This window comes from Ranitomeya imitator, chromosome 2, assembly GCF_032444005.1.
Source record: "Ranitomeya imitator isolate aRanImi1 chromosome 2, aRanImi1.pri, whole genome shotgun sequence".
NCBI classification, from domain to species: domain Eukaryota; kingdom Metazoa; phylum Chordata; class Amphibia; order Anura; family Dendrobatidae; genus Ranitomeya; species Ranitomeya imitator.
This window is the reverse complement of record NC_091283.1, coordinates 36,015,780-36,029,957: the sequence shown is the minus strand read 5'-3', so window position 1 is coordinate 36,029,957 and position 14,178 is coordinate 36,015,780. Positions and strand designations below refer to the sequence as shown.

General features: G+C 40.4%; 1 protein-coding gene and 1 long non-coding RNA gene across 2 annotated transcripts; both read right to left on the bottom strand.

The window, feature by feature from the left end:
* Positions 1–512: 512 nt before the first annotated feature.
* On the bottom strand, positions 513–6,978 carry TUBB (tubulin beta class I). The gene is made up of 4 exons (XM_069746466.1): positions 6,713–6,978; positions 3,261–3,369; positions 2,880–2,990; positions 513–2,654 (listed from the first exon to the last, which is right to left on the bottom strand). Exons 1-4 carry the CDS (start codon positions 6,767–6,769, stop codon positions 1,597–1,599), a joined length of 1,335 nt encoding a protein of 444 aa, XP_069602567.1. The 5' UTR covers positions 6,770–6,978; the 3' UTR covers positions 513–1,596.
* A 1,111-nt stretch (positions 6,979–8,089) lies between these two features.
* On the bottom strand, positions 8,090–12,318 carry LOC138661635 (uncharacterized). Its single transcript, XR_011317954.1, has 3 exons — positions 11,947–12,318; positions 9,932–10,144; positions 8,090–9,710 (listed from the first exon to the last, which is right to left on the bottom strand). It is a non-coding gene; the product is annotated as an uncharacterized lncRNA (long non-coding RNA).
* Between the last annotated feature and the right edge of the window lie 1,860 nt (positions 12,319–14,178).

Genomic DNA, 14,178 nt, shown 5'->3' with positions numbered 1-14,178 from the left:
TTTGAGTGGCTGCTTAGGCCAACACTTTTTTTTGACTGATCTTAATAAGGCCCAAATCTTTAACTGCAGAATTGATTTATTTTTACTAATCATTATAAACTTTATAAAGTATTTATGTGCAATATTGAACCTTAAAAAAAAAGTGGCCCATGATTAGCACCACTCTTGTCAATGGATATATTTGGTATTGCACCTCAGTCTCAAGTTACCTAAATAGAGCTGAGATGCAGTACCGGATACAGCCTAAGGACAGGAGAGGCGCTGTTGGTTAAAAAAAAAAGCGCACGCCCTTTGAGCTAATCTTTAAAAGTTATGGTCTATCTTATTACTGTGCAGGTTACATCAAGCTGTTGTTACCTGTTATCAGCCACGTCAGGTTGCCTAGCATTCTAAAGTCAGTATTTGCGAGCTATTGTTCTCTTTTAGCTGCCATTCACCTCTGAGCAATCATCGCCATCAGCGTTCCTTCCCCACCTTTCTCATCGGCAAATAACGACATATCACAACAGACAAAACTTTAAAAAAAAAAGGTTTTATTCTTTTTTTTCTTTTTTTTTTCGGTCACAGGCTTGTCATCTTTTCAATATGAAAAAGCAACAGTAAAATAAAAAATAATTATGGCATGGGCATCAAAGAGAAAGAGAGAAGACAAGAATGACGAGAAGAACAAAGATAAAAGTTACAGGAAAAAAAAAAAATCAAACATCCACTTTTCACTTTGAAAAAAACTTCTTCCCCACAATTCCTTCTCTGTGCTAGCGAGCGAGATACTTGTTCTTGTCTAAATACAATAGTTTCCTTATTACCCGCAGGTCGTCCGACGTACGACCATCCCGAGATAGGAGATTTCCGGCCCGAAAACTTAAAAGTATGGCCGAAACCTTCAAAAATATTCAATACTGTTCAAGGTTAAGGGCAGTAAATGTATTTGTTAGCTTTTTAGATATTTTTGAAGACCTGGACCAGATGGAGCCGTACTTATGACTACCGTCTGTCTAGGAAAATGGCAGTGACCAATGAATGTTACGCTGTTACAGTAATGGGTTAAGGAAACGGGTCGGAGAGGAAAATGCTAGTCGAAGACCAAAAATAATCACCATTGAAATGGGACCTAGTAGAGTATCTCAATGCCAGGAGGCCTTTTTCAATCTCTCCTATTAAAGCCCGGAGGCATCACAAAACCCATTTGTGGCTGAAGAGACCAGCACTCGGCCACAGAAAAGGTTGAGAATATTGCGGAAGCTGTCGGACATGTTTGATGGAACTCAGGATGGTGGTTAAGTTTTATCTAGAATTCAAGGAGCCTTCAAAGACCTGCCAACCGTATGCCAATCTCTCGGGAAACCCCAAACCCAAGGTGGTATCCACTTAAAATCTAGAGGCCTTCACCCTTACCATCAACATGACTGAAGCAACAAATATAAAGAAGGGATAGAGGAGCAGAAGAGTAATAAACACTGAATAATGGAAAAAAGATGGAGGAAAAGAAATGCTAAACTTCAGTGAGGACTTTTTTTTTTCTCAGCCTGAGAATGAAGGAGGAGGAAAGATGAGGAAGAAGGGAGGGATAGTGGTGGTGTTAATGGTGGAGAGAATTTAAGCTTCTTCTTCAGCTTCTTCATTGAAATCCTCCTCTTCTTCTGCCGTAGCATCTTGGTATTGTTGGTATTCGGAGACAAGGTCGTTCATGTTGCTTTCTGCTTCTGTGAACTCCATTTCGTCCATGCCCTCTCCTGTGTACCAGTGGAGGAAAGCCTTGCGACGGAACATGGCAGTGAACTGCTCTGAGATACGTTTGAACAGCTCCTGGATGGCGGTGCTGTTGCCGATGAAGGTGACTGCCATCTTAAGGCCGCGTGGTGGGATGTCACACACGGCGGTCTTCACGTTGTTGGGGATCCATTCTACGAAGTAACTGCTATTCTTGTTCTGGACGTTGAGCATCTGCTCATCCACTTCCTTCATGGACATGCGGCCACGGAAAACGGCTGCCACTGTCAGGTATCTGCCGTGTCGTGGATCACAAGCAGCCATCATATTCTTGGCATCGAACACCTGCTGTGTGAGCTCTGGCACGGTCAGTGCCCGGTACTGCTGACTACCTCGGCTGGTTAGTGGGGCAAACCCTGGCATGAAGAAGTGGAGACGTGGGAAGGGGACCATGTTGACTGCCAGTTTGCGGAGATCGGCATTGAGTTGACCTGGGAAACGTAGGCAGGTGGTTACTCCGCTCATTGTGGCGCTGACCAAATGATTGAGATCCCCATAGGTTGGGGTTGTCAACTTTAGAGTGCGGAAGCAGATGTCGTAGAGGGCCTCGTTGTCTATACAGTAGGTCTCATCTGTGTTCTCAACCAGTTGATGCACAGAGAGTGTGGCATTGTATGGTTCCACAACTGTATCAGATACCTTGGGAGATGGCACCACACTGAAGGTGTTCATGATACGGTCAGGATACTCCTCCCGGATTTTGCTGATGAGGAGTGTGCCCATACCAGAACCAGTACCACCACCCAAGGAATGTGTGAGTTGGAAGCCCTGAAGACAGTCGCAGCTCTCGGCCTCCTTCCTCACTACATCTAACACAGAGTCTACCAGCTCAGCTCCTTCTGTGTAGTGGCCCTTAGCCCAGTTGTTCCCAGCACCACTTTGTCCTGAGGAAGGAAAAGAAATCCAAAATTAACACTTGTGAGAGACCTTGGAAGCAAAATTGCACAAGCAAAAGGTCGACTTCATGATGTTTTTAAGATTAGACTGCATCGACCTTCCATTTTAGAAGACCTTACAGGACATCCCCTAAAGATCTACTAACAACCCCTAGACAAGTATCTATATCAGCGATCATCAGAAGATCATATATGTCTAGAAGGGCAACTCACCGAAAACAAAGTTGTCGGGCCTGAATATCTGTCCGAAGGGCCCAGATCGGACAGAGTCCATTGTTCCTGGCTCCAGATCGACAAGGATGGCTCTGGGGACATATTTGCCACCTAAAGATAAAGCAAGGACCAACATGTTATGTACACACCAACATTTAACTTCATAGTCTTAAAATTGCAGAGATCTTCTCGACTGGTGGCCTTCTCAAAGATGACGGCTACTATGCATGATATATTGGGAGATGGAAAATCTGTTGTGAATCTGCTTGGATTAAGGGCGCAGTGTTTTTATGAGATGTTTTACATTTTTTTTCTGTAGGACAATATCTTAGTCTATCTTTCAAGGGGGCACAGAAAAATGAGAGGACACTCTCTTAGTACCTGTTGCCTCGTTGTAGTAGACACTGATCCTGTCCAACTGCAGGTCGCTGTCACCATGGTATGTCCCTGTTGGGTCGATTCCATGCTCGTCGCTAATCACCTCCCAAAACTAGAAGACAAGAAGGAATAACCATTATTGTAAAACTATAAGAACAAGAGCGTGTCTGACAGCAGATGCAATCGGAGATCTTGTGATTGTAGTAAACAGGAAGCGGAAACCACATCCCCTTTTCTAACATTTAACTAATATGTTGACCTAGATTCAAGTTCTTCACCAAGGTCCCAACGTGAATCCAAAATATCAGCTTTCATGGAGCCATCAGGCAGCCGAACATCACACGCTTCTCTGAAGGAGTCTTGTGCCTTCTACGTCTTCATGATCTTACAATAGTTTCCGTTCTCTGCAAAGAAGCCAGACCTCCCCCACCCTTCTCTAGCTCGCCTTGCCTCTTCACTTGTACTGACCTGCTCCCCTCCCCCATCTATCCACATCAGCAGAGGAAAAGAGGAAACCAGAGAACAATACAGCCTTAGAAACGGGCGAATGGAGGAGTGGGGGGACGGGACCTGACGATTTACCCCAAATTATGTCACGGAGGCAGAATTGGGAGAAGGACGGCATCAAAACCTGATTTGTATTACTAATGGATCAGTCAGGAAATGTCATCTTGATCCATAATAATCAGTGTATAATTATAAATGAACGAATATTATCTATTAAATATCTATTTATCTCCCTCATATCCAGTATCTAAGCCAGTAGATTCAAGATTCAAAGAAGCTTTATTGGCAGGACCAAATACACATCAGTTTTGCCAAAGCAAGTGTGTAAAGGCAATAGGGGCAGATCCATTGTGGGGGTTATAGTCCATGGCATAGTATGTATGTAATAGCTAACCATTATCGATCCATCTATATATCTGTCATCTATCAATCTATTATCTTTCTATCATCTATCTACTATCTATATATTATTTATCTATTATCTATCAATTATCTTTCATCTATCTATTATCTATCTAATTTGGAGATTGTAAGCTCTCACGAGCAGGGTCGTCTTATTTTGCTTTAATTATTGTATTGTTAAGGTTGTTACTTATGACTGTTGTTTGAAACTGTTAAACTGTAAAGAGCTGCAGAATATGTTGACGCTATATAAAGATTATTATTATCTATCATCTATCTATTATCTATGTATTATCTATTTATCTATCTTTTATCTATCTTTAATCTATCTGTCTGTCTCTCTATTATATATATATATATCTATTATCTATCTATCTATCATCTATTATCTATCTATCATCTATCTATCTATTATCTACCTATTATCTATCGATAGATAGATAATACATAGGTAGATAATAGATAGATAGATGATAGATTATTATCTATCTATTATCTATCTATCTTTTATCTGTCTATCATCTATCTATCTATTATCTATGTATTATCTATCTATCATCTATCTTTCATCTATCTATCTATCTATTATCTATCTTTTATCTACCTATCTATCTATCTTTCATCTATTATCTATCTATCTATCTTTCATCTATTATCTATCTTTTATCTACCTATCTATCATCTATCTTTCATCTATTATCTATCTTTTATCTACCTATCATCTATCTATCGATCTATTATCTTCCAATCTATTATCTATCTATCTATCTATCTATCTATCCTTTATCTCCACAGACAGTGCACTATATAAATACAATAATTGCAATCCATTTCTTTTCCATAGAGGAGGATACCCCGTTTCTCGATGTGACGGATGCAGGGTGCACACAGATGTCTCCAGTGTGGGGGGGGATGGCGTCTTACACCCCAGGGTGTGGCACTGCAGCTGTACCAGGCTGTCATCAGCAGCCAGCTCACAATGAATGCATAAGGCACATCCGCTATCCCAGCCATCATCTGCCATGTTGCCAGCCCATTATAATAGGGAGTTCCCAATCCTATTTATAGCCCCTAGGATTGTAGGAGACGTGGACTGTGTAATGCGCGACAATATCTGGACTTTGGGCAAATGGAAAATTGTTATAATCGGATGAGTATCCAAAAATGATTTTTATTTTTAAAATATTTTGTTTTTGAAAAAATGCCTAGTAAAAATGTCTACTGTCTGTAAACCTGCGTGCTGCGCTCATGCGATGATTCCCCATACACTGCCCTGCAGATGGCCGCACAGATACACACCCATCCCCTAATCCCACCAGTAATAGCATTACTGCCCAGCTCTGCTGCACTGCAGATACTGCCTACGTCACTGGGGTTTTTTTTTTCCCCCCATCTTCCAGGGAGAATTGGGGTAAATATTGATGCTAACGGGCGAGACCGCTCCTGGGAAAGGCTTTCCTACCTCTCCCCAGTGGGGTTTTAGGGATTTTACAAAACCACAAATACGGATTTTAAGGAAACTCCCTCCCTGTTATACAGGCTATCTGAGAACAAAGAGTGGAGGAGCAGGGAGGGAGGAGGAGAGGAGAGCGCTGGCGCCATAGATCGCTGATCCTCCTCCGCAAGAAGGAGCGAAGGGTTCTGAGAGATCAGCGATCCATTGGGTCAGAGCCGCACATTGTCGCCACAAGCATCTGACAATCTACACTGCTCAAATGCAATTCAATACAATGGAAAAAAAAAATCCAGATAAAAAATAAATTACCGTAATTAAAATATTAAATCATCAACATTTAACATGTACATTTATTACATATATATCTATATACCGTATATTTATTCTATATATATATATATATATTATAAAATCATCATCTATAGCTTTTGTTTCTAATATACATTTTTTTTTTAAGTTTGGCAATCAAATGTTATAATCAATTGCGTTTTCTATGCGTGCATTAAAATGCTTCCAGCGCTGCGAAGGTACTTATACAAAAAAAATAAATTGTATTTATTTATTTTAATGTCCTTATTGTCACAACAACAAAATGACTGTAGCAAATTATTATTATTTATTTATATAGCACGGTGCTGTACGTGAGAAATAGAATCCCTTTGAGAAATAATGAATTTAAAAATTAACATTTTACTCTAAAAATGTAAAAATAAAAAATAAAATATTTATTACGTGTAATATAATGATGGTCATACATATATTTATATGTATATCTCCTCCAGCTGATGTAGAGCAGTCGGCTCCGACCACAATAGAAGAATGTGACCCTACAGACCTCATCATGCCATGTTACCGCCATTTCAAGCCTCTGGCCAGGATCCGACTCACTAGCAATTTATTTTTAATTTTTGTAGTATTTTTTTTTTTTTTTAAATAAAGTCCTATCCAAATCAAACAGTATCACTTTATACCGAGACATTTAAATCCACAGAATGGGCTAATTAGTCTCATTATCTTCTACTGTACGGCCATCGTCTATCCCGATCCGGTGGCATACCATATGAATACATACGAATACGGGTGATCTCACCTTGGCACCGATCTGGTTGCCGCACTGGCCGGCCTGGATGTGCACGATCTCCCTCATGGCTGTAGATTGTTGGGTGGTCGGAGATGGAAAGTTGGAGGCTGCGACGTTCTAGAATGGAACGTCCGAGACAATGGCGAGGACAGCAAGGCAGGCAGCCGGGGACTAGAGGAAGGGGGCTGGGCCAGGGCAGGCCGGGGAGGGTCCTGGCTGGGGGAGCTCTAGGGGGGATGCGCTCCTCACCTCCGTCTCACCAGTCATTTACTGCACTGTACAATAGAAAGCCATGTTATTTCATTCATTCTTTTTAGAGAAGAATGAGATTTCTTCATTACCCATCTGATTTCTAAAAAAGTATCCCATATTTGCCGTATCAATAAAACTCTTAAAGAGAGATAATGGAAATAGAAAGAATAATAGATAATAATAATAGATGACTATCTGTCAAGCACCTGTACTTTGTCCTCATTGTAGATTGTAAGCTCCGAAGAGCAGGGGCGTCATTGTCTTTGCTTTAATTACTGTATTTAACTTTGTTACTTATGACTGTTGTGTAGGAACTGCTGAATTGTAAAGTGCTGCGGAATATGTTGGCGCTATATAAAGAGTATTAGTACTATATTATTATGATAGATAATAAATAGATAAATGATAGATAGTAGATAGATAATAAATGGATAGATCATAGATAGATAATAAATAGAAGATAGATAGATGATAGTTAGATAATAGATGGATAGACAATAGACAACAGATTGATGATAGATAATATATAGATAATAGAGAATAGATAGATGATAGATGGAAGATAGATAGATGATAGATAATAGATAGATAGATGATACATTGATAGATAGATATTAGATAGATAATAATAGATGCTAGAGAGATATATAAGAGATAGATAATAGATAATATAAAGATAATAGATAGATAATAAATGATAGATAGATAATAGATGGATAGATAATATAAAAATAATGGATAGAGAATTGATAGATAGAAGATAGATAGATGATAGATAGATAATAGATGATAGATAAATAGATAGATAATAGATGGAGAGATGATAGAGAGATACATAATAGATAATATAAAGATAATAGATGGATAGATAGATGATAGACAGATTGATAATAGATAAATGATAGCTAGATAATAGATGGATAGATAGATAATAGATAGATAATATATAGATAGGTGATAGAGAGATACATAATAGATAATATAAAGATAATAGATAGATAATAGATAGATAGATACATAATAGATAATATAAAGATAATAGATAGATAATAGATGGAAGATAGATGGAAGATAGATAGATAGAAAATAAATAGATAGATGATGGATGGAAGATAGATAATATATGAATAGATAGATGATAAATAGATAATAGATAGATAACACTATGTAACACAATTTTTGTCTCCAGCTGTTAAGTGCTATATTCCAGTTACTCATGCCTAGTCAAGAAAAACTATTTAATTAATTATAGACTTTCCTTTTGTGACCAGGACAATTAAATATTCAGTTTTACATATTTGCATAGGGAAATCGAAAATATTCATAATTTCTTTTTGTTGGTAGTTACAAAAACATTGTATATGCGTTTAATATTGGCCAAGATGAGTAAGAGTGGTTTAGAAGTGAGCAGCTTTTGTCGATTTACGATTACACTGCAAATCACTTTCACGAATCAACCCCCAAATACAGCGTCCCATCATGTTCTCTTATACTGTCCTTGGTAGCGTCGTTCAAAGTCCGTTATATCGTGATAAAAGCGCTCGCCTTGCTCTTCTGAGCCCCCCATGTTTTCCTTATACAAGATATGTACTTTGAGAGACATCCTACATCCCATTTTGCCAAAGTTCTTTAGCAGAGTCTGAACCAGTTGCACATATCTCTCGTCCTTGTGATTGCCCAGGAAACCATGCACAACTGCAGCAAAGCTGCTCCAAGCCACTTTCTCCTTTCTAGTCAGCTTATTTATGAATTCTTCGTTCTGTAGAATCTGCTTGATTTGTGGTCCGACGGAGATACCAGCTTTTACCTCAGACAGCTTAGGACATCTTGTAGGTACTTGAAGGCTTTGTTGAGAGCTGTGACCCTGTTTTATCAGGCCTAACTTGATGTGCAGGGGTGGCATCAGCACTTTCCGTGGGTCCACCAATGGCTCCCACTTCATGTTATTATTTCCCACAGAAAACTTGGTCCTCTGTGACCAGTCCCACCTGTGATAGTGCTGATTGGTGTCCCGGCTGTCCCAAAGGCAAAGAAAACAAGGAATGCCACCATTTTGAAGTCTCCAATGATGTCTCAGCCATAATCCTCGTACTTCAAGACACATAACAGCAGTGTAGTCCTCTTTGAGGTGAACCGAGTGCGCCACAGGCAGAGACGGGTACTTGTTCCCATTATGCAGCAGCACGGCGTTGAGTAGGCGCCACTCTCTCAAGTTGCACGATTCCTATAGCTTCAAATAAACCCGCCACATTGTTGCAGAAGCATAGTCCATCTTGCTGACTGAAGATGCTGGCAAAAGTTTGATGATGCTTTCTCTGATCACCTACTTTGACGCGTTCATCTAACAAGTTCCACTCTTTGAGCCTGGACGTGAGAAGTTCAGCGTTTGACTTGGTGAGACCGAGGTCTCTGATGAGGTTGTTAAGGTCTTTTTGGTTAGGGTAGTAAGGTGTTCTTTCTTCTTCGAAACCGTATTCTGGATCTGCATTGTCTTCCTCACTCTCAGACTGCCTACATTCTCCTGAAGATGGCTGAACTCCTTCTGGAGGAATGGGTACGGGCAGATCGGGGCAGTGTGAAACCGGAGCTATTGAGGAAGGAATGTCTGGATAGGTGATAGGACGCGCACGCTGGCCAGTTCGACGTTTGCATGGGTCCACCATACAGAGGTAACAGTTGTTGACGTGGTCAGTAGGCACTCGCCAAATTCGTGGGATTGCAAACTTCATTGCCCTTTTTTCTCCTCTGTACCAGCCTGTAAGGTATTAAACATGAGAATATATATTAAACACGAGAATAAAATATATATTAAATACGAGAATAAAATATATAAGTGTATTGAACTGTATGATATACAATTATACATGTTCTTCCATAGCAGCAAAAAATGTTACACTTATTTTAACAACAGTTCTTTTAAGTTAGCTTAAAATATTTAAAATCTTGATCTTAGCCATCAACAATTGTTCACCTTACCCTCAAGAGTTCTCTTGCAGTGTTCACATGTGAAATGAGGCGCCATGGTTTGTGTTGATCCCCTACAGCCATAGTGAAGTAGGCTCTGTAGGCCTCACACATCTTAGGAGATGCCGCCACGTTGTATCTTTTAGCCACTAATGTAGCAAAATGCATCCGCCGGATTCTTACACCCTCTTGATGCCATCTACATTAAATGCAGGTATGTATCAGCTGTAACAAACACAAATGGACAAATAAGGATCCTGCATTTACACTACTTCATCGACAGTTCTCGCATTTCCGGATGCTTCTCGTGGTCTACACAACTTTAAACATTTTGCTAATGTTTGACAAAACATAGATTTCAAATTATCAATGTCCTGACCACAAAAGCAAACTTTATTGGGAATTTTTTTTCATTTCCTTTTCGCTTTAGTCAAAAGTGATTGGCAAAACACCATTGGTACCCAAGGACAAACAATTTGTTACATAGGGTGATAGATAGATAGATAGATGATAGATAGATAATAGATAGTTATATAGATAATAGATACATAGATAATAGATAGTTATATAGATAATAAGTTAATAGTTATATAGATAATAGATAGATAATAGATAGATAATAGTTATATAGATGATAGATAGATAATAGATGATAACATATACATAGATAATAGATAGATGATATATAACAGATTGATGATAGATAGGTAATAGAAGGAATGAGATAGATAATACAGATAGATAATAGATACATAGATAATAGATAGGTAGATGATAGATAACAGATTGATGATAGATAATAGATACATAGATAATAGATAACAGATTGATGATAGATAGATAATAGAGAAGAAAAGAGAACAAAGAGCAGCACCTTTGTAGTAAAAACCGGGTGGAAAGCCTCATAGGTACATACCAGTCCTTGTTATATAAAGTAAAAATGGAAGCAGCACACCATCACAGTGCCAAAAGGTGTTGTTTTAAAGTGCCCCTGTCAGCAGGATTGTGCACAGTAACCTACACACAGTGTCAGGTCGGCGCCGTTAGGGTATGTGCACACGATGCAGATTTAGTGCAGATTTAGTGCAGAACTGCGGCAGATTTTTTCTGCTGCAAAACTGCAATGTGATTTACAGTACAATGTAAATCAATGTGGAAAAAAAAAAAGCTGCAGATTTCAAAGAAGTGCATGTCACTACTTTTGTGCAGTTCTGCAGCGTTTCTGCACCCCTCCATTATAGAAATCCACAGTGGTAAAATCTGCACAAAAACGCATAAAAAAAACGCGCAAAAAACGAAAATTCTGCACCACATTTCCTACGTGTGCACATAGCCTTATACTGATTACAATGATACCTGGTGATGAAATCTGTCTTGTGGTTGTTGTGTAATCTTTATTTTCAGGGGGCGGCCTGTGGGGGGTCTGCACGTGGTGCTCTGATTAGGTATTCATCAGTATGGCTCCTGACAGGACCCTGATCCCTCACTAACTCGCCCCCTAGTTTACATAATGAATATTATATACATTGAAAAAAAAGAGGCACCGGCGGCGCCATCTTGCTATAGACAAAATAAATTGTCTGCAATAAGACGGGGCCGGCCGCGCCTGCGCAGTAGCGTCCATCAGCGATCCGATCGGCTGGCGCCTGCATTATGTAAACTAGGGGGCAGGTCAGTGAGGGATCAGTGACCCGTCAGAACTTGTATAGATGAATACCTAATCAGAGCACCACACAAAAGAAAAAATAAGAAAAAATTAGAAAAAAAAATATATAAAACATTTTTTCAGTATTTATTGCATCGATGGGATGAGTCATGATCTTGGATCAATTTTCACTGTTCGTGTTACCTGAAAAAAAAATAAAATTGTGAAAAACTAAAAATTCAATAAAAAAATGTAATCCAACTACAGCATGGAGAGGGGAGATGACCCAAAACAAACACAAGAGCAAACAAGTCCTACAGGATAGTGTTCAGGTTGTATTCAACATTTACACCATTAGGTCTAGAAATCCACTCGGCATCACCTCCTCCGCTGAGCGGTGCTACGTGGTCAGTGATCCAGAATGTTCGATTCTTTTCTGTGTGTCCACCTTCAAGGAAATGTTCACAGCAGGATGTTATATTAGTAACATATGGGACTGATTAGATCAGATGTGGTCCCTGGGATCCTGCTGCAGACTGGAAGGTGTGATGATGCAGATCCCATCCCAGTGCGCTCTGGTGGAGAGTTATACTGGGGGAGGTGACGCTGTATCTGCTGACGATCCCCGGAGGGATCACATTATACATCAGGGAGTGTAATTTAGCTCTGATCATGTATCATGTTCTTCTGATTAGTACAGACGGTGTCTACTACGGCTGAGCCCCGCAGTGCTGGGCGGAGGGCGGACACTCACTGACCGGATCATTGATGAGACTTATATCCTAGAAATCTCCCCGACTGACCGCACCCAGCGCCGATCTACAGACTGCAGAAGCGTCATCATCTAGAAACCATTTATCTATTATCTATCTACTATCTATAAACAGGGGCTTCTCGCAAAATTAGAATATCATCAAAAAGTTTATTTCAGTTCTTCAATACAAAAAGTGAAACCCCTTATATTATATAGATTCATTACAAACAGTGATCTATTTCATGTGTTTATTTCTGTTAATGTTGATGATTATGGCTCACAGCTAATGAAAACCCAAAAGTCATTATCTCAGTAAACTAGAATACTTTATAACATCAGCTTGAAAAATGATTTTAACATCCGGAATGATCTCTGTTATGGCTGGCAATCAGGCAACACAGCGTGCAGTAATCAGCGCACATACAGAGATCTGGCAATAACCAAAAACAATAGGACGAGCTCTGAGACGTGGAATCTCTGTAGACTGCAGTACCTGATCTATCCTCACACAACTATAAGCAGCAGTGGATTGCGCCTATCACTACCTATGCAACTCGACACTGCCTGAGGAGCTGACTAGCCTGAAGATAGAAATACAAGCCTGACTTACCTCAGAGAAATACCCCAAAGGAATAGGCAGCCCCCCACATATAATGACTGTTAGCAAGATGAAAAGACAAACGTAGGAATGAAATAGATTCAGCAAAGTGAGGCCCGATATTCTAGACAGAGCGAGGATAGCAAAGAGAACTATGCAGTCTACAAAAAACCCTAAAACGAAAACCACGCAAAGGGGCAAAAAGACCCACCGTGCCGAACTAACAGCACGGCGGTGCACTCCTTTGCTTCTCAGAGCTTCCAGCAAAAGTTAGTAGCAAGCTGGACAGAAAAAACAGAAAACAAACTAGAAGCACTTATCTAGCAGAGCAGCAGGCCCAAGGAAAGATGCAGTAGCTCAGATCCAACACTGGAACATTGACAAGGAGCAAGGAAGACAGACTCAGGTGGAGCTAAATAGCAAGGCAGCCAACGAGCTCACCAAAACACCTGAGGGAGGAAGCCCAGAGACTGCAATACCACTTGTGACCACAGAAGTGAATTCAGCCACAGAATTCACAACAGTACCCCCCCCTTGAGGAGGGGTCACCGAACCCTCACCAGAACCCCCAGGCCGACCAGGATGAGCCACATGAAAGGCACGAACAAGATCTGGGGCATGGACATCACAGGCAAAAACCCAGGAATTATCTTCCTGAGCATAACCCTTCCATTTGACCAGATACTGGAGTTTCCGTCTAGAGACACGAGAATCCAAAATCTTCTCCACAATATACTCCAATTCCCCCTCCACCAAAACAGGGGCAGGAGGCTCCACAGATGGAACCATAGGTGCCACGTATCTCCTCAACAACGACCTATGGAATACATTATGTATGGAAAAGGAGTCTGGGAGGATCAGACGAAAAGACACCGGATTGAGAATCTCAGAAATCCTATACGGACCAATAAAACGAGGTTTAAATTTAGGAGAGGAAACCTTCATAGGAATATGACGAGAAGATAACCAAACCAGATCCCCAACACGAAGTCGGGGTCCCACACGGCGTCTGCGATTAGCGAAAAGCTGAGCCTTCTCCTGGGACAAGGTCAAATTGTCCACTACCTGAGTCCAGATCTGCTGCAACCTGTCCACCACAGAATCCACACCAGGACAGTCCGAAGACTCAACCTGTCCTGAAGAGAAACGAGGATGGAACCCAGAATTGCAGAAAAATGGAGAGACCAAGGTAGCCGAGCTGGCCCGATTATTAAGGGCAAACTCAGCCAACGGCAAAAATGACACCCAATCATCCTGGTCAG

Coding starts and splice junctions, on each gene's coding strand:
- TUBB (XM_069746466.1), bottom strand. CDS start 6,769: ATGAGGGAGATCGTGCACATCCAGGCCGGCCAGTGCGGCAACCAGATC. Junction 2,991..3,260: donor CTACTACAACGAGGCAACAG/GTACTAAGAGAG, acceptor CTTTATCTTTAG/GTGGCAAATATGTCCCCAGA. Junction 2,655..2,879: donor GCCCGACAACTTTGTTTTCG/GTGAGTTGCCCT, acceptor TTCCTTCCTCAG/GACAAAGTGGTGCTGGGAAC.